Here is a 17,691-nt window from a genome sequence, read left to right as displayed (position 1 = left end):
CAAGAGATACGCAGTGCAGAGAAACAGGATTTGAGACAGCCCAGGGTTTCCTCTGCAAGTAGGTTTAAAACTTTTTTTTTTTCCTCACAACTTCCTTCCTGTTCTAACTGCCAGTACTCAGAAGTCAGACTTGAGAGACAGAGGCACCCCGGACAGAGCCGTGAACCACTGAATGTAAGTTGAAATCCCTTTGGGACGGGGGAGGCTGCAGGTGAGCCCAGAGAAGTGTAGGAAATCTCTAAACGAGGCTACAGCCTTCTATAGGGTTTGTTTTTTTTCTTTGAGGGGCTTTGCTTCTTTAAAGCAAACTTTATGATAAGACAGCACTGAGGAGGCTGCATAGAAGGGGAAGTCAGGGCAGGGAACGGTGGTGATGACTCAGGGGACACAGCTCGGTGAGGGAGGGTGTGCGCTCCAGCCCAGGAGATGAAGTCCTGGATGTCCTGACAAGGGCTGTAACTCCAGGGTGTGCCTGGGCGATTTCCTACAAGGTCGGAGCAGGCATATGACCAAGCTTAGAAGCAAAAAGACTGTAGATCCAAGCTGATAAGAAATGCGTTGGTTGATGGTGAGTTGGTACTGGGGTGGAGATATGTGGTTTCCTGTTTTTAAGCAGACGTAGAGACTGGTTCAAAAAGAAAAAAAAAAATGGGTTCAAAATTGTCAAACACTAACCTGTTTTCCAATGAAGAATTTTCTGGTGATAGAAGAGAAATGCACAATGAACGCCTCCCTTAGGCTACAGTGAGATTTAGCCGTCAAGGGGGAAGGACGACACTGCTCCTTACTCATCCGTCGTACAGGGACAGCATTTCTTCCACTAACAAAAGCCATGTATTAAATCCCCACAATGAGATGGGCAGAAAAATAAGAGCTGTTGTTGCCACAGAATAGCTCTTTATATCTGAGAGAACTCAAAGCAAGCCAGGAGACACCGAACGATTTACTAAGAGATACATTCTAGAAAAATCCAAGTGGGCCCAGCTAGGACACCTGGTCAGTGGGCTTTCAGAATGCCAAGGTCTTGAATTTGCTGCCATGGGAAGTGCTTTAGTATGACCTGAAATACTTTCTTCCTTTCTAGAGAATGTCCCAGTCAGCATGTTTTATAAATTAAACTCAAGACTTAGGGTGACTTGTGCCATGGGCTGGAAAAACTGTGAGCTGTTCTTCTATTCAATGTGGGAGAAAGCAGACTGCTCTTACCTAGAGATCCCAGTCACCCTTCACATAGAGACCAAGAACCACTGAGCCCAGGGTCAGCATGTTGGATCCTCAGTGCAGAAATGATCAAGCAAGGGAAATCGATTGGTCTGTGCTGGCCCCGGGGAGGTCAGTCCCAGGCAACCAACATTCATCTTTGCCTTTGCTTTGTCTCATTAAATGTATAAGCCAAGATCCCTCCTAAATCCAGATAGGACACACACAGAGTAACAAGATCATCTTATTCTTTCTTGAGACATGTGGCGAGTAGTTCATTCTGCGTCCGCGCTGCACAGATCCGGCGTGTGTGGAATGACCAGGTCACAGCCGAACAAAGACTGGCTGGCATCTTCCGGGCATAGGAATTTGGTCTTGCTTTATTTGGGAGAGCATGAGTTTGTCCCCAGGGAAGGGTGCTCTGAGCCATACCAAGGTTTTGTTTTTGTGGAAGCTCAGCAAAGTCAAACTGACGGAAAGATGGGGGCCTTGGCCAATCCGTGGGAGCACAATATATCATGAACTTCAGCTGGCAGGAAGAGAGATGCCCTGGGGAGTAAAAATTAAGCAGATAGACGAAGAGAACCAACTTATGTGGAGGGCCTTCTGTGTGTCAGGCCTCATGTTAGAATCCTGAGAGGACACATGGAGGACAGTAAGGCTCAGAGGTGTTAAATGACTTGACTAAAGTCACCCACTGCTGCAAAAAGGAATGAATAGAAGCAGTGTTTCACAAGGACATTTTAGGAAACGTCCCACGGAAGAAAGTGTCCTCCACCCCACATTCTGAGCATCCTTGTTCCTGAGTGTTACCTCCGCCCAGGATCCTGGATTGCAGGCCACCCTGCACACCCAGCCATGAGTTTCATGTTGTTCCCAAAACTTCAGCAGTGTTTATCCAGTCTGTAAGCAATGATGGAGTCACTGCCAGCTGATTCCCACCCACTCTGGTTTCCATCACCTGAGCTGGTTAAAAATTCACTTGGATTTTCTTAAAGGGGCTGGTAGTCACCACTTAAACTCACAAAAAGATTGTCTTCACTTTCATCTAACTTTTCATGCTTCATTTAAAACCCTATGAATGGATGGAGTAATTGCAGTGTAGTCTTTAGCCCAAAAGTGGCTGCCTTAATGCAATTTTCTTTGAAGATTATTTAAAATAAATATTTATGACAGTACCTAGCTCAGTGACTTCACCCGGGAGACAGTCAGAGACTTTTCCTGCGTCCGTTGAGTTCTCTCTCGTTGCCTATGAATCTGGGTATCCATGGGGGACTGGTTCCAGGAGCACCCCCCTTCCTCCTTGATACCCAAATTCATGGATTCTCCAAGTCCCGTACCGGGCCCTCAGTATCAGCGGGAGGCCCACTGTACTACAAAGGCCCAGGCGAGGAAGAATGTATTATTTCTCTCACCAAGGGAAATGCTAAAGAATTCTGCTTCTAGAGATCTGTACCCTCTTCCGGATTGATCTTAGTGTTCAGTGTATGTAACAAGACACTGTCCTCCGGGGCACTGAGACAGTCCCTCTCATTCAGCTTTGCAGTTTCAGACGTCCTTCAAGGGGCTGGCGTGTAGAGAGCTGCTCCGAGGGGCCCCAGAGGCCCCGACTCCTCCATGTCACTGAGGAACACTGACACACCAGAGAGACAGCCACATCCAAGGCCGCTTCTGGTGTCCCCGGGGGGTAAACCTGGAGTCCCCACGTGAGCCGGGTCAGCAGGCAGGCAGCCAAGCTCATCCTGGACTAGCTCTGAAATGCCGGCAGCCCTTCAGAGACAGCCCAACTCTCCATGACCTGCTGTAGGGCCATGACCCCAGATGTGGGGAAGGTGAGGCGCATCCTGGTCAGCGGGGTCAGAGGTGACAGTGACAGAGAATGCTGATGCTTCATAGGTACTTCTCTGATGGAAACCCCCTCCTTCTGCCACTTCCACATTTCTCTCGCTCCCTCACTCAGCTCTACTTCTTCTATCTGACAACCTAACCGCCCCGGCCCCAGGCGTCTAGATGTGTGATCTGGCAACTGTGGGCGTGGGTTAAGTCTGCACTGCGTTCTGCTCCAGAGCCAGAGGGAATCCTCCCCCATAGCTGTGCCTGTGTCTCCCATCATTTCCCAGCACTCACAGAGTGACCCCTGGCTTCACTTCTGACAGGGAGCAATAAATAGAATCTAAAATTGTATTGCTCATGTGGAAACTTTTTAAAGAAATAGAAGAGTGACAGGCCCAGTTGAAGGCTGATTCAGTTAATAAACAATCCTTGAGATTCCCAGAACTTCGTGTCTCTTCTGTATGCCTCAAGGAAACAGAATCTATTTTTAAGAAGGCAGGCGTGGACGTTGTCAACACGGCAGATCCAAGGGAAAGCACTGGAGCCCAGGCAGTGCTACCTCACTTCGCTGAAGCTGTAGCGAAACAGCAGCCCAGGGAAGACTGGGAGGAAAGGAATACATAGTTGCCAAACATCTGCTGTTGGCCAGTATCGTCCTTGCCATGTCTTCTCCAACTCCTCAATCCTGTAAGACTGAAGATTACTGTTTCCACTTTACTGGTGGAGAAACTTGGGCTCAGTGACGTTTACAACTCACTTAAGTCCTGTCATAATTCAATTGGGGATGCACATTTTGTATCTCCGGTCCATCAGATTCAGAGCTCACATTCCAGGAGACATAAAGAGCCACCTTTCTATGAATTAACCAGGTTTTTTGTTTCATGTAAACTCGGGAGTTCTACCTTTTCTTGAAACTCCATTAACGAACTGGACAAGGGAGCCCTATTCTGAGACTGGTAAATTCTTGAGTGTATTTCATTTTCAGTGTCTTGGAAATCTCACCGAAGTTGCAAGCAAAAAACACCGCTTTGTGCTGCCCTTCCCATGCCCTGAGTCCCCATCCTAATTTAATCTGGCATTTTAATGGAGCCTGAGAAGATTAAGCTCCCGCCTCAGCCCACCTAATGCCTGACAGTGGTTCACTGAGTAGCAGACATGGGGGTAGGAGGGTTGATCCGTGCAGGCATCTGTGAAGCAGGAAACAGAGGAAACTAGTGTGGTAAGCACAAGGGGGAAGAAAGCGTACGTGCTTCGGGGCTGAATGAGTCCACCCTAACCTTATTACATGTATAATTGATGATTTTCACTCTCACTGTGCAAAGAACCAGAGTTAAAAACAACATACAAAGGAACGAACAAACAACCTTGCTCTTTGTGAAGCAGGCGGGGAGCTGCAGAGAAAGACGAGAAGAGCCCAACCAGAATGTTCTATGCTGATGCGCTGGGTTCTCCCCCGACCTCACCTCCACTTCCTCTTTCCCTTTCTCGCTTCACAGCTTTCTGTAAATGAAGGAGCATTAGGGTCGTTGAATTCAGAAGGGGCCTCGGGGATTTTTCAATGCACCAATTTCATTTTGCAGAGAACAAAACTGGAGCAGAGGGAGGTTCTATGACTTGCGCAATGTGACACAGGGCTGAATTGCACTGAAACCCTTTTTATGTGACACTTCCCTGACTTGCTAAAGCTGCCCTGCAGAGTTTTGCAAAGAAGCATTTAGCTCTGCCTGTGCATGCCAGGGGGGAGATTCCCTAAGGTGACCAACGAGCTCTCTAATTTCATTATTACTTCTTAATAAAGACAGCCCAGAGAGCCCAGCCGTAGCCACGGAGCGTAAAGCCTGAAGTTCAGACCACCTGGGCTGAGATCTGAATTCTGCCCCCTACACAACGCGTCTTCTTAGGCAAGTTACTTGCCTCTGTTTTAGCTTCCTGATCGGTAGAAGAGACTGATGATAAGGCCTGTCCTTCGGGCTGTAGTCAGGGCTAAATGAGATAATCCCCACAACAGAACCTAGCACTGGGTGTGACCACTGCTGGTATTCTTATCTGTAACAGTGACGCAGGAAAAACGGATGTGGGGCGTGAGGAGGGCCACGTCCCAGGCTTCGGTTGAGCCCCTGGGACGTGCCCTACCAAGTGTGGATCCTTGGCTTCGCGTAGGAAAGAATTCAAGAGCGAGCCACAGTTGAGTAAAGGTAGATTTATTGAGAAAGATACATTTGAAAGGCAAGAGAAAGGCCATGAGGTGAGGGGGTTGGGTGTTCAGATTAGCGTAAAAGTAGGTACACACCCCATAGACAGAGTGCGGGCCGTTTCCGGATGGAGAGAGACAGAGAGAGAGAGGCAGCAGCCGAGAGGCACTGTGTTGCCAGTTTTTATGGGCTTGGTGGCTTCATATGCTAATAAGTGGAAGGACCAGTCTAAGTAGCCTGGGGAAGGGGCTGGGATTCCCAGGAAGTTGGCCATTTCCCAATCTTTGACCTTTTGTGGCCAGCCTTGGGACTGCCATGGCGCCTGTGGCGTGTTATTCACCATGCTAACATATTAAAATGGGCGTAGAATGAAGCTCAAGGTCTACCAGAAGTCAGATCTCCCACCATCTTGAGTATCAAGGCCACCTGGGGGTTGAATCTTCCACCAGTTCGATGTTAATTGCTGTATCATTTCTTGAATGGCTGTGCTCTGCCCCCTTCCTGTCTCAACAGGACCAGCTCTTCTTTAGATGATGAGATCAGAAAATACTCTGTGGGATTTCCATGAAATTCCTGTTCTCACTCCAGCAAGCGCCCATAAAACGGGGGGATAAAAAGTAGAAACTTTCACAGTTAAACGTACACACATGCAGTTGGGGAAATCTTTGTCAAAGTGTACCACCCATTGATGGCTGGGACTTTGAGTGAACTGGAAGCTCCCCAGAGATGAATGGTGAAATGAAAAACACAGCTTCTTTGGGGAATTCGCATACATTTGAAATAATAAAACAGAGATGGGTAGTTTCCCATATATGCAAGTGAGATAAGGGAACTCAGTGGCAATTAAGCTGACACCCCGGACTGCAGGCCAGGAGAGACAGGCCTGAGAAAGGACTGCACCTAGAGATGGTCTGCATTAACCCCTCACCTCCCAGGAGGAGGAAAGGAAGATCACAGCGGCTGGAACCCTGGCTCCCAGGGTCACAGCTGGTTAGCAGCAAAGCCACGATGAGCATCCGTGTGCGACGAGGCGTGTTTCGGTGAGGAGGTAATCATCCAGAAGGGAGTAGAAGTACCGCAGAACTCTGCTCCTAGGAGCCGTCCCCTGTGCACGGCGGCTCTTCTGCCAGGCCTCGTGGCCGTGCTCCCTCAGGCACTGGTGGCACCCGGCATCTCCTCCTGCTTCTGCACATCCGGCGTTTGGGGTTCACAGATGTGACCCTTGGCTGGAGGCTAACGTGTGTCACTGGTGGGGCCAGGCCCCCGGGAGAGAAGCAAACTTCCTCTTGAGCACGCAGTGCCTTGCTTCATGTTTCCAGAAGTTACAGTTTCAAGGTCATGTTGCTAATCTTGGACTCCACTAAAGTCTATGAGGGACCTCAGGGGACCATGTACCCCTATATTGCGTGTACAATTTCATGGGCTTTTCCTTTTTTCCATTTGTAAGAACGATGATGCTTATCAGATTTTTAAAGAGACCTGTCATTTCCAAAAAGAGTAAGAACCATCAATCAAACCAGCTAGGCCTCTTTAACATGGCTAGATCGCCCATTCTCCAAGATTTTCTCCACTTTTAGAGAGTAACTTCAACATTAGTATGTGCTAAAGTACAATGTCTTGAAAACAGTAGATGCTCACCAAATATCCATGACCTTAATTTTGCTTTAGAATGGCTTTCCCTGAGAAGTCCTGTATTTACCACATTAGGACATTTTCAGCTTTTTCTAATCAGCGCTCCAGAGTGAGCTGGTATGGGGTCATCTGACCTCATATTTCTTTTTCTTAAGCTATAGAATTAGACAAAATTAAATTAATGTGGTTCTGAATTTCCTCCTCTAAGACTGCCACAATTTCATACAGCAATCCCACATTATCCTCTCTACCATTCAATGTCATCAAATAAATTTGTGGCTCATTTTTATAGAGCAATTATTGTTTACAGTGAATCAAGGAAGTTTGCAGTTGACTTAAGTCTCAGATTTACTGATGAGAAAATCAAGATGTAGATGACAGATAAATTGACTTCTCTGTGATCACACTGTTAGAGGTTAGCAAATGCTCTCCTAGACCAGATCTTTCTCCTTCTCTCTGTCTCTGTCTCTCTCTCCCTCCTTTCAAAATTGAGATTTGAGGGTACAGAATGACAATTCTCTTCAGGTTATTACAATCACCTTGAGCTAATTAGTGGCAGGGCGTGATGTCATCTGATGGTCAGACTTCAAGCATACGACTTGTTAGAACCAAGTGGTAAATTCCACAGAGGCCTGTCCATCAGGGCTGAGACGTCTTCATCTGTACATAGCTGTCCTGACGCCTGTCGGCAGGTTTCTTACGTGACCTCTACCCTGGGTGCCCGGTCAGGCTCCTCCGTGTCACCAGAGGAGAACCTGTCTCATCTGATTTGTCCCATCTGGGTTGCTCTTTATCTGTTGCTTAATGGTTGTCCTTAAAGCACCCACAGCCTCCACCCGCCACCCACTGCATCCTTCATTGTTTTCCCACCAGTTCATTCACTTTCCCTGAGTGCTGTCTGGAACAGGAGTTGAGTTAGTCACTTTGTTTACTGTGCTGTTCTCTAGGGGCTCAGCTCTGAGTGGTGCTGGCTCTTCAGCTGAAGCAAGAGTTGCCATAGGAACAGGCCTACATGCTTCCTTCCTGAACCGGAAGTGGACCTGGCCATGGCAACGCTGTTTTCAGAGTTGATCAAGCCTCATAGTGTTTGGCTTCTTATTTTGCTGGAAGAGGACTGATGAGCCAAGAGATAGCATTTTTCTTCTCTTCTTTTTTTTTTCCCTCTGTTAAAATTGCTTTTGCTTGGCTTCACTTCCAAATTATTTTTCTTCCTGTTGCCAATAATAGTGACATTGAAACTCAAAACAACAACTGACTTTGGCCAGAGATAGCTTTACTCTCAGGGGACTTTATTATAGAGGTTTGCAATCACTTAGGATGCGATGTGACAGACGTCTTATAGTTCTGCCACTTAAAAGAAATAAAGTCTTTACCCTAGGCAGGAAAGAGAATTATCCTCAGAACAGAATGAAAGGAAGTCAGGAAATTATCTCCTTGCCCAAAGATCTCTCTTGTTTCCCCAAATAGCTTCATGGCTGCCTGCTGTGGGGCCTGAAATTCTTCCAGTAGAAATTTCTTCCTCTTTCCTAGGACTCTGTATATCATCCAGCTACGTGAATTTGGGCAATTCTCTTAACCTTTGGATTTCAATTTTCTCAACGATTAAATGAGAGGTTGGAAACATATCACTTCTAAGGTTCATTTCAGCTCTGAAAAGCTCTGACTATACATGCCCTAAGAGGAGTAATTTTGAAATTTATTATTCAGTCATCAACACTTGAGTGTGAATGATTTTCTGAGCTCTTCCCTCAACGTTTTAACACAAAACAAGTAAATGTAGTTTATGATGGAAAAAGACAGCCCCTAGGATATGCCCAGTGAGGTCTTAGAGCATAAGGTCACAGGAATCTGGAGAGGGGAGGGAGGTACTAAAAGGGAAATGGAGGTGGACAGAGGGGTATTAAGGACATAGTTACAATTTGTCTGGAGGAATTTAGAGTCCTTGGCTATTTTGTGCCATTTCAAAAGAACAGAAGACCTTTAGATACAGAGTATACAACCTAGTAACTCAATCAATGAATGCTTATAAAATGGCTGAGCTATTCAAGTGTTACAGGAGATTCAAAAGAAATGCAGAAGCTAGTACCTGTCTTCAAGGCATTGTTAGTGTTGGGCAGAAACCCGACTCACTTATGCAGATATCACAGGGGCTACAACTTCTCCTGAGTTACCCTTGAGTCAATGAATGGGAGAAAAGCTAACTTCCTTCAGCAAGTGCTTGAAACCATCGCAACTGGGAGTGTACACGCTGAATGCTTTGACACTGGCAAGGCTGGGTGGATTTGGAGGACCAGGACCACTTCTATAACTGTATGAACCGGGGGTATTTGCTCATTATTTATGACAGCTCATGCTATGTTGTCTCACTTGTAGCATAGAATTCACAAAGGAGTTCTTCTTCCGTCCATGTTATTCAGTGATCAGAGGTACTCATCACAGTATGGAAAAATTCGGGCATGTCAGAGAAAGGACCGGAATGCATTATATTCTTATTTTATGAAAGAGAGTGAGGCTGAATTAGGAAGAAATCTCCTGGAAAATCACTGGAAATTAGAGAAGCTCATTAGGGCAAAGATAATGCTGACAGCAATCCCGCAAATATCGTTCATATCCATTGACTTTTGGTGACTAGACCATCATTCTCTGTCTCGCTCTCTCTCTCTAGACCAAAATGACTGAAAAGGCCCCAGAACCACACCTGGAGGAGGATGACGATGACGTGGACGGCAAACTCAATTACAAGCCCCCACCTCAGAAGTCCCTGAAGGAGCTGCAGGAGATGGACAAAGATGACGAAAGTCTGATTAAGTACAAGAAGACGCTCCTGGGGGACGGTCCTGTGGTAGCAGGTGCGTGTGTGCGGAGGTGGGGGCAGGTGGAGGGGCACAGAGGGGGCATACCTCTCAGTTTACCAAGTGCTTCCAGAGTTACATGAGTGAAGTGCAGTCTACCTACGCGGAATCAAGTAACGGACAGTCCCCTTGGAGATAAAGTGCAAGCTGACAACGAAACAGACAAAAATAACACACACTGAGGATTTGGAAAGAATTCCAGATGACCACTCAGAAGTGCATTCTCTCCGCGATCTCTCTCATTCTCTTTCTTCTCTTTGTCCTCTCACTTGCTACCTAACCTTCTATCTCTTACACACACACACACACACACACACACACACACACACTGGCAGACTAAGACATGGCCCCAATATAGGGATGGGCTGTGCCCAACCAGCAGAGTACCTTACCCATGACCACTGGGGACATGTTTCCTGTTGATGATTAAGATGGACCTACAAGTACCTGAAGCAGAGGTAGCCCCACTGTGGTTTATAAGGCCACTGAGACCAAGCACAGTGAACCTGGCTCTTCCATTTCTATTTCTCCTCCAGACAGCGATGTCCCTTTTCTCTTTACGTTGTCCCTCTCCTAATTGAAATGTACACACACGCTGCACGTACATGTCTCTTCTCCGTGCTTACATTCCCTTTTGCATCTTGCAGACCCAACAGCCCCCAATGTCACTGTTACCCGCCTTACCCTGGTTTGTGAAAGTGCCCCAGGACCAATCACCATGGACCTCACAGGTAAGCGGACATGTATCTCCTATTCAGGGGGGCCTAATGGCATCACTGGGAAAACCTCCCTCATCCCAGCAAAAGAAAACCCTAGGAAGGTGAATTCCGGGGAGGTATGCTGGGACCAGTTCACCAGTCATAGCTCTCAGAGCACACGGTATTTACCGGGCTTAATGGAAAACCCAACCTCTGTCTCTGTTTAATTGAAAAGGGGGCAGGCATCAGTACTGGGTATATCAGCTTGTATCATATGTGCTTCAGGATTTTATCTCCACGTGATAGCAGAGAATGAACATTTGTGTAAAAAGACTGCTGATGGAAATCAGCAAGCTGTATGCCTCTGAAGTTGTAATATTTATACAGGCTAAGCCTCAGAGAAAGTATTGATTCATATCAGCTACAGAACTTACCTGAAAGCAAGAAACAGTCTAAGACCTCCCGAATAATGCTAGGAATTCCACTGTTAGATACTCATTATTTTAGCTTAAAGCACTGATTCTTTTAAATAAGCAACTTTCCCCACTAGAGATGTACGTATCAACATGTTATTTGCTCTCACTTTATTCTGACAAGGGTCAAGTTCTTTCCTGAGACTTAGGACTTGAGGAGATAATGAGAGGCTGGGAAGGTGGTTATTCTGAGGGAAACGGGCAACTGAGAGGAATGAGGGAAGGGCCACAGAGCTAGAGTTTGGAAGCATCAAAGGCAGGTCTTCAGTGAAGAAAAAAAAATTATTACCAGATTCAAAAAATGGACTCACAAGACAGAACAAAGCCTGACTCTCGAACAGGAGGCTTGGCAGCAAGGTGGTTCCCCCCTCACAGGACAGATTCACTCTTTACCTTATATGGGCTTTCTGTCAGCGGGAAGAAACTGGAGGCTGAGAAGACACACTTCCTGTTCAACTGAAATCACTAGAGCAGACACACAAACTCAACCACCCCCACATCCTAGCATCTCTCCAGGAGAGAAACTCAGACTGCTTCCCATGTGAAGCTGTGTGACGTTACCAGGTACAACTGTCAGATGAGGTCTGGATTAGCATGAAGGAAGTCCGTTCCGTTCAGAAGCATTTGATGATACTGCAGGGAAAACTTGGTCTCTGGCCCCTTTCCCAGCGGCAAGAAACCCAGATTTGGTTTTCTGTCACCTAAAAAGCTACTGAGGTGAATCCAAGATCTATACATGAGATACGGATGCCAGCTTGTGCATGAGGCACCTGCACAGGGCTGTGCAACACACACACACACACACACACACACACACACACACACACACACATCACCCCGAATGTCAAATTATACAGGATCACTTTGGGAGAAGAACAGAGAATAATTACCTCTCTAACCAGGGTGCAGGAATTAAGGACAGATCCCAGCTTCATGGAGACTGAAGCTTCTACACCTTAAGTGACTTTCCTTAAGGAAAATAAAACTAAATTGCAAACGCAAAGGCAAAATTAAGTACAAGAGTGAATATTTATCTAGAATGATAAAAAGGAACCGAACGAGTACGTTTTTAAAAGACTAGAAAATGCCACAGATGTTAAAAAATCTACAAAAACAAACCGCTGGTCCTCTTGTGTAGTATTTGTCTAATATTTCTTTATTTGAGAGGTAGGACAGAATCTTTCATCATAGCATCTTACATATTCTTAGGGTCGAAGTCAAACTTGGGGGAGAAGCTCTAGCACATTTCTTTCATATCTGGCATTTCAAATGCGTGTTTGTGCAGCCACTAATCTCAAATACTCTTTGAAATGTGGGCCACGAAAACCATGTTGCTCTGAGGAGCCCAGCAAATGGCTCTGGAGCTTAAACTTCATTCATCTCCTTGTGACTCTCCTTCTGAGGAGAATTAACTCTTTCTAAATCCACTTCGACAGGGGATCTGGAAGCCCTGAAAAAAGAAACTTTTGTGCTAAAGGAAGGTGTTGAATATAGAGTCAAAATTCACTTCAAAGTAAGTATCTGGTCCTGGAGGTTTTTATAAAGTTTGAATCTTTCTGATAATCAGAGGAAGACAAAAATCAAATTCCTTGCATTATCATTGTGCCCTCTTTTTTGTTTGTTTTCTTTTTGTCCCTGGACCTGGACTGTCCTCTCCCCAACTCTGAGCGCCACCTGTTAAGAACCACCTTTGCTGTCTGCCTTTTCCCAACCAGGACCCTCTCCATGGAACACTTAAGCCAATGGGGTTCCTCGTTCCGTGAGCTTCTAATACCCCCAAGCACAAGGCACACGTCACTTTGCATTGCCCTGTTTGCGTCACGTCTCTCCTCCACAGCCTACGCACCTTGTGATCGGGCGAGATTATCCATCTCTTCTTTGCACTATTTCACACAACACTTTGTAAATGATAGACTTTTCATGAATATTCATTAAGAAATTGATAAACAAATGAATCAATGAATACAAAAAAGAAAATAGCACAGACAGAGCCTCAGCTCTAATTGCTCAATGATTATATGAATCCAGGGAGGGTGGTCCTTGGTAAATAACTGGAAATTCCAATTTAGGTGTGGAGCAGATAAACAAGTAAGAGCAAAACGAAATGGGAGATAAGTGGACATATGATGAATAAACCCACAACCCAATGAGCAGCCAAAATCCAGGAGAAAAATAACACTGACTTTGAAAAAATGAGCTAGAAATTCACTGTTTGCTCTTAACTGCATAGTTGCTCCTCCCTCCCGCGCAGTCACTTCCCACAGGGCCTGGGCTCCACCAGGGAGGACCCCATCTACCCTCTCTATCTGCCCACCAGTCCTCCTGCCCCCGAGGCACAGGATATGATTCAGGGTCCACGGACAATCTCTCACCACCACATACAAATATGCCTCAAAATAATTTCCTTCTGAAAATATTTGTCGATGCCTACCCTATAATCGGCACTGAGCTATGGTTCACTAACTTGTTCCCTGGATTTATTACTAAAGCCCCTGAGAGTTTCTAAGGCATGGTGTCCCAACGTGCCTCAGACGGGTTCCACATCAGTCCAGGTTTTCATCATGAATGCTACTCCCTTCATTGGTCGAGTTTATCAGGCAGTGTTTGTCAAATGAAACATGATGGGGAAATTTTGATGTGACTAAGCTGAGGAGGAAAGGTCTGGAGCCTGGGCTTCTGCCCTGGGTGGGAAGGCCGAGGTGTGGGTCCCTTGGTCGCCAGGGTTCCACACGAAGGTGATGGAGGAGGAGGGCCCAGGCAGGAGCTTGCAAGCCCCACCCACTTTAGAGGTTTGGCCTTGACTCTGACGAGGAAAGATCATGAAGTTGGACCACCCTATGGCCTGTCCCAGCATGGACAGAAGAAGAAACACCAGTTCAAAACTGAGAATATGTAGTTGAAAAGCAGTTAAATCTTTACTGATGTAAATGAAAATGATATAACCTGGAAAATGTCCAAGAAAGTTTGTGCTCATAACAGCAGCAACACATCCTAGAACCCTCTTTCATTCTCTCTCTTAATTGATGTTCTTCTCTGCCTCCCCTCAAACTTAGCAACACTCTCCAAAACCCGGGATGGTTCTTTTAGTTTGTCCCCCTCTTCCTTCTGTAGTGTATCTGACATCCACAGCTCTCAGGAGGCGTGTGCAGGCAGGCAAAGGGAATAACTAGGAATATTCATTTTTTTTTTTTTTTGTCTACCTCAAACATATTTATATTAAATACACCCTCTGTGGAACAGTAGAAAAACAGGAGTCTCTCTGTTTTGAAGTCCTTATTACTACTCCACCACCATTCCTGTTTTTTTGGTCTTTTTCCCACCAGATCACACTCCTATTAGGCCCAAGGGACCATCTTAGAAACTTCTAGAAAGATGCATTCATTTTCCCAATTCCTGTGAGCCACACGCGGGAGTCGGAGGAATCAGAAAGTTAGGGTTTTATTTTATCACAGTGTCTTCAGTGAAGCTGTTTTCAGCTTTTGTCTGCTTTTGATAGGTTTATAATACAGATTTTTCTGAGTGGCAGTCTGGAACTTAAGCTGGCGGTATTCACTGCTACCTCACTGCCAACACAACAAAAGCAGCACTGACAGGTTGCTTTCATTATTCTGTCAAAAAAATAGGGGGAACCCTAGTTATTGTTGGGGGGAAACTCTTTGAAGATGCTTTAATTCTTGTATCCGTGAACAATTAACCAAGGCGCCCAGCTACTGGTGCCATGTCCACTTTAATTTGCTTGTATAAACATGGCCACTGAATAAAATTAACAGACAACCCAGTTCAATCCTAGGTTAAATGATTCATGGAAAAACAAAGTCTTTGGGCTGTCTGTATTTTCATTCTGCTTTAGTGAATTTTCTTTGAAAGACTTGGCAAAGTGACAAGGTCCCAGACAACGTCTGAAAATGACAGCCATCCAAAATACTTGCCAGACACGGTGAATTTCACCCATTATTTACCCGAGGAGGGAAGGTTTTCGTGAGACCCATCTCCTCATCTCTAGGCTCCCATCACAGTCATGCTACAGGCAAAACCGTCTTCCAGACCTGAGTTTCCATTACGGCTTTGCTCCCGGCTTGTTTTTCGTGTGCTAGGTGGATCGTGTCTGAGGTTAGGAGTTTTAGGTACTTACATAGCAGTTTCCATTGGTACCTGTGTAACATTTCCTGAGACAAGGACGCTCTTCTGGCCAGTAGCAACAGGGAGGGGGAGCTGCAGACCATTCTTTGGACCACTGAGGAAGGAGACAAGAGATGTTTTAATTAACCTCCCTTTTCCCCCAAACCCCAAATCACAGTATTTTGATGATTAAAACCAGATTGGCAACACTGAATCTTGTGACCTCCTCTCTCCAGTCTCTGCCTCATCACCCTGCTGAATGATAATATTAACTTCTTCCAAACTAAATCTTCAGTCCTTCTGCCCTCAGAGAAGACTCAGCTAGGTAGGGTCAGCATGAAAGATGAGGGAAAATGAAAGGCCCTCTTTCATCTGAATTTCTTGGATCTGTCCCACCTACAGGTGAACAAGGACATTGTGTCAGGCCTGAAATATGTTCAGCACACCTACCGGACTGGGGTGAAAGGTAAGGAAGCCACACTTCCCACTGTCCCAAACTCTGCCTCTCACTGACTTTAACCTTCGAGTTCTTAGCAACTTTTAGGGGGAGGGTGTAGCTCAGTGGCAGAGCACATGCTTAGCGTCCCGTTCTTCACTATTTTTTTTAATCAAATTATTGATTTTCCCTTTTCATCTAATTATTCCATCCATGAATTCTGTTCATTCTGATCACCAGCTGTTACTCTGTCTTCTCCAACTGATACGTTTGTAGAATGACACTTTGTAAACAGAAGATCCTTGAAGTTCATTATATAGAAAAGAAATAGAACTGCCCACCCCTGCCCCTGCAAAATGTTAGGTAGTTGCAGACTTAAGGCCAGAACTAAGGTCTCAACTAGTTTGAGACTTTTTTAATTGAGATATCATTGACATATAACATCGTCTTAGTTTTAGGCATGCAACATAATAATTTGGTAAATGTATATATTGCAAAGTGATGACCATAGTAAGTTTCATCAACACCCATCACCACACATAGTTACAACTATTTTTTCTTGCAGTGAGAACTTTAAAGAATGATTCTTAGCAACTTTCAAATATGCAATAGAGTATTATTAACTAACGTTACCATGCTGTCCATCACGTCCCCAGGACTTACCATTTATAACTGGAAGTTTGTATCTTTTGACCAGCTGGGATTTATATATTTTTTTTATTGTATAATCTGCTACTTCACCATAAAACAAGTCTTGATCCCCAATGATTTAGGGCACTGACTCCCTAACTTCCCTGACACTCAGAATCATCTGTGATGTGTTTTAGAGACACTGATTTTCGGGACCCACAGCAGATTACTAACTGCAGCCTCTGGGAGTGGGTCAAAGGAAACTGTATTATTAAGAGGCACTCCAATTTTTTTTTTTAATGTTTTTAAGGAAAAAAAAAAGTTGCCCCAGGTAAGTCTAATGTTTAGCCAGGCTTGGAAACCACTGCTTTCGGCTTTGGCCACTGTGAGCTGTGCTCAAATTCTCCAGTTCGCAGTGTTTGTTTTCCCTCTATCAGACTCTCACCCTAATGACCTTTTCTTTCTTCCCAGTGGATAAAGCGACGTTCATGGTTGGCAGCTATGGACCTCGGCCCGAAGAGTATGAGTTTCTGACTCCTACTGAGGAGGCGCCCAAGGGCATGCTGGCCCGAGGCACTTACCACAACAAGTCCTTCTTCACGGACGATGACAAGCATGACCACCTCACCTGGGAGTGGAACCTGTCCATTAAGAAGGAGTGGACAGAATGAGTGCCTCTGCCCGTCCCTTCCCTGCACTTGCCACGCGCCAGAACCCTCTCGGGGTCCCCTCTCACCGCCGTCCCTCCTCCCTGATCACAGCTGGGTCCCTTCTCCAGCGCGCCCCCCTCCTCCTCTTATTGCTGCACCCTCTCCCACAGTGTCTCCCACAGTGTCTCCCACAGTGTCTCCCACAGTGGTCCTCAGCACAAGATGCTTAAAATCCAGGCTTTAATCCTGCCCCGCCCTTCTGATCCCCTCCCATGGCCAGACCAAGTTCTCCCTCCCAATAAACCATCATTTAATATTTCCCTACTTTATTCCCATTCGAGCAACTAGAGACCAGAAAATGGGCAAACTAGCACTAACAGTCCTTTTGCCTTGGGTTCCGGTAGCTCACTGCCATCCCTGGGTTCCGCCCTGGTTGCTGCTGGCTCAGTGAAGGTCCCAGGTCAAACTCCCTGCCGACGGTGGGTTTCTTTCCCAGGAGACACTGTAAGCAGCATAAGAGACTAAGAATAAAACAGTTGTATGATCTGACTGAGACCCTCATTTCTTTGCTCTCTTCCTTCAAACAAGTATGGTAACTGGAAGGTTCCCATTCATGAGTTTGCTCAGAGAAGGTGGGGCAGAGGGAGGCATTTACCTCACTGGGAGCAGTTTCACCGCCCTGTTCCAGTGCAATGGGCAGCGAGCTTTCAGAACATGAATGGGAGAAAGTCTCAATTTGTTTTATTGTAGAGTATTATCATCTGGAAGTTTCTCCTCAGCTTGAGACTTCTCTGTCCCTCTGCCTATGAGGATCTCTCAGATTTCCACAGACACTTGAGTCAGATCAGGCATTGCTTCTCTGGTGCTTAAGATCTCTCAATGGATTCCCATCAAAAAAAATAAAATTGAAGCTCCTACACTTAGTACACAAGGTCCCCGGCAGTCTGGCCCCCGCATGCCTTTCTGCCTGGACTTA

At 45.8% G+C, this 17,691-nt stretch overlaps 1 protein-coding gene across 1 annotated transcript; it reads left to right on the top strand.

Moving 5' to 3' along the window:
* The first annotated feature begins 15 nt into the window (after positions 1–15).
* Positions 16–17,264, top strand: ARHGDIB (Rho GDP dissociation inhibitor beta). Its single transcript, XM_010946472.3, has 6 exons — positions 16–174; positions 9,523–9,706; positions 10,357–10,440; positions 12,317–12,393; positions 15,402–15,465; positions 16,537–17,264. The coding sequence occupies exons 2-6, from the start codon at positions 9,529–9,531 to the stop codon at positions 16,734–16,736; spliced, it is 603 nt and encodes a 200-aa protein (XP_010944774.1). The 5' UTR covers positions 16–174; positions 9,523–9,528; the 3' UTR covers positions 16,737–17,264.
* Positions 17,265–17,691: the final 427 nt, after the last annotated feature.

Source organism: Camelus bactrianus, chromosome 34, assembly GCF_048773025.1.
Source record: "Camelus bactrianus isolate YW-2024 breed Bactrian camel chromosome 34, ASM4877302v1, whole genome shotgun sequence".
NCBI classification, from domain to species: Eukaryota; Metazoa; Chordata; class Mammalia; order Artiodactyla; family Camelidae; genus Camelus; species Camelus bactrianus.
Note: the sequence above shows the minus strand (reverse complement) of the source record. Positions and strands in the feature narration are given on the sequence as shown.

Coding starts and splice junctions, on each gene's coding strand:
- ARHGDIB (XM_010946472.3), top strand. CDS start 9,529: ATGACTGAAAAGGCCCCAGAACCACACCTGGAGGAGGATGACGATGAC. Junction 9,707..10,356: donor GGACGGTCCTGTGGTAGCAG/GTGCGTGTGTGC, acceptor TGCATCTTGCAG/ACCCAACAGCCCCCAATGTC. Junction 15,466..16,536: donor CTACCGGACTGGGGTGAAAG/GTAAGGAAGCCA, acceptor CTTTCTTCCCAG/TGGATAAAGCGACGTTCATG.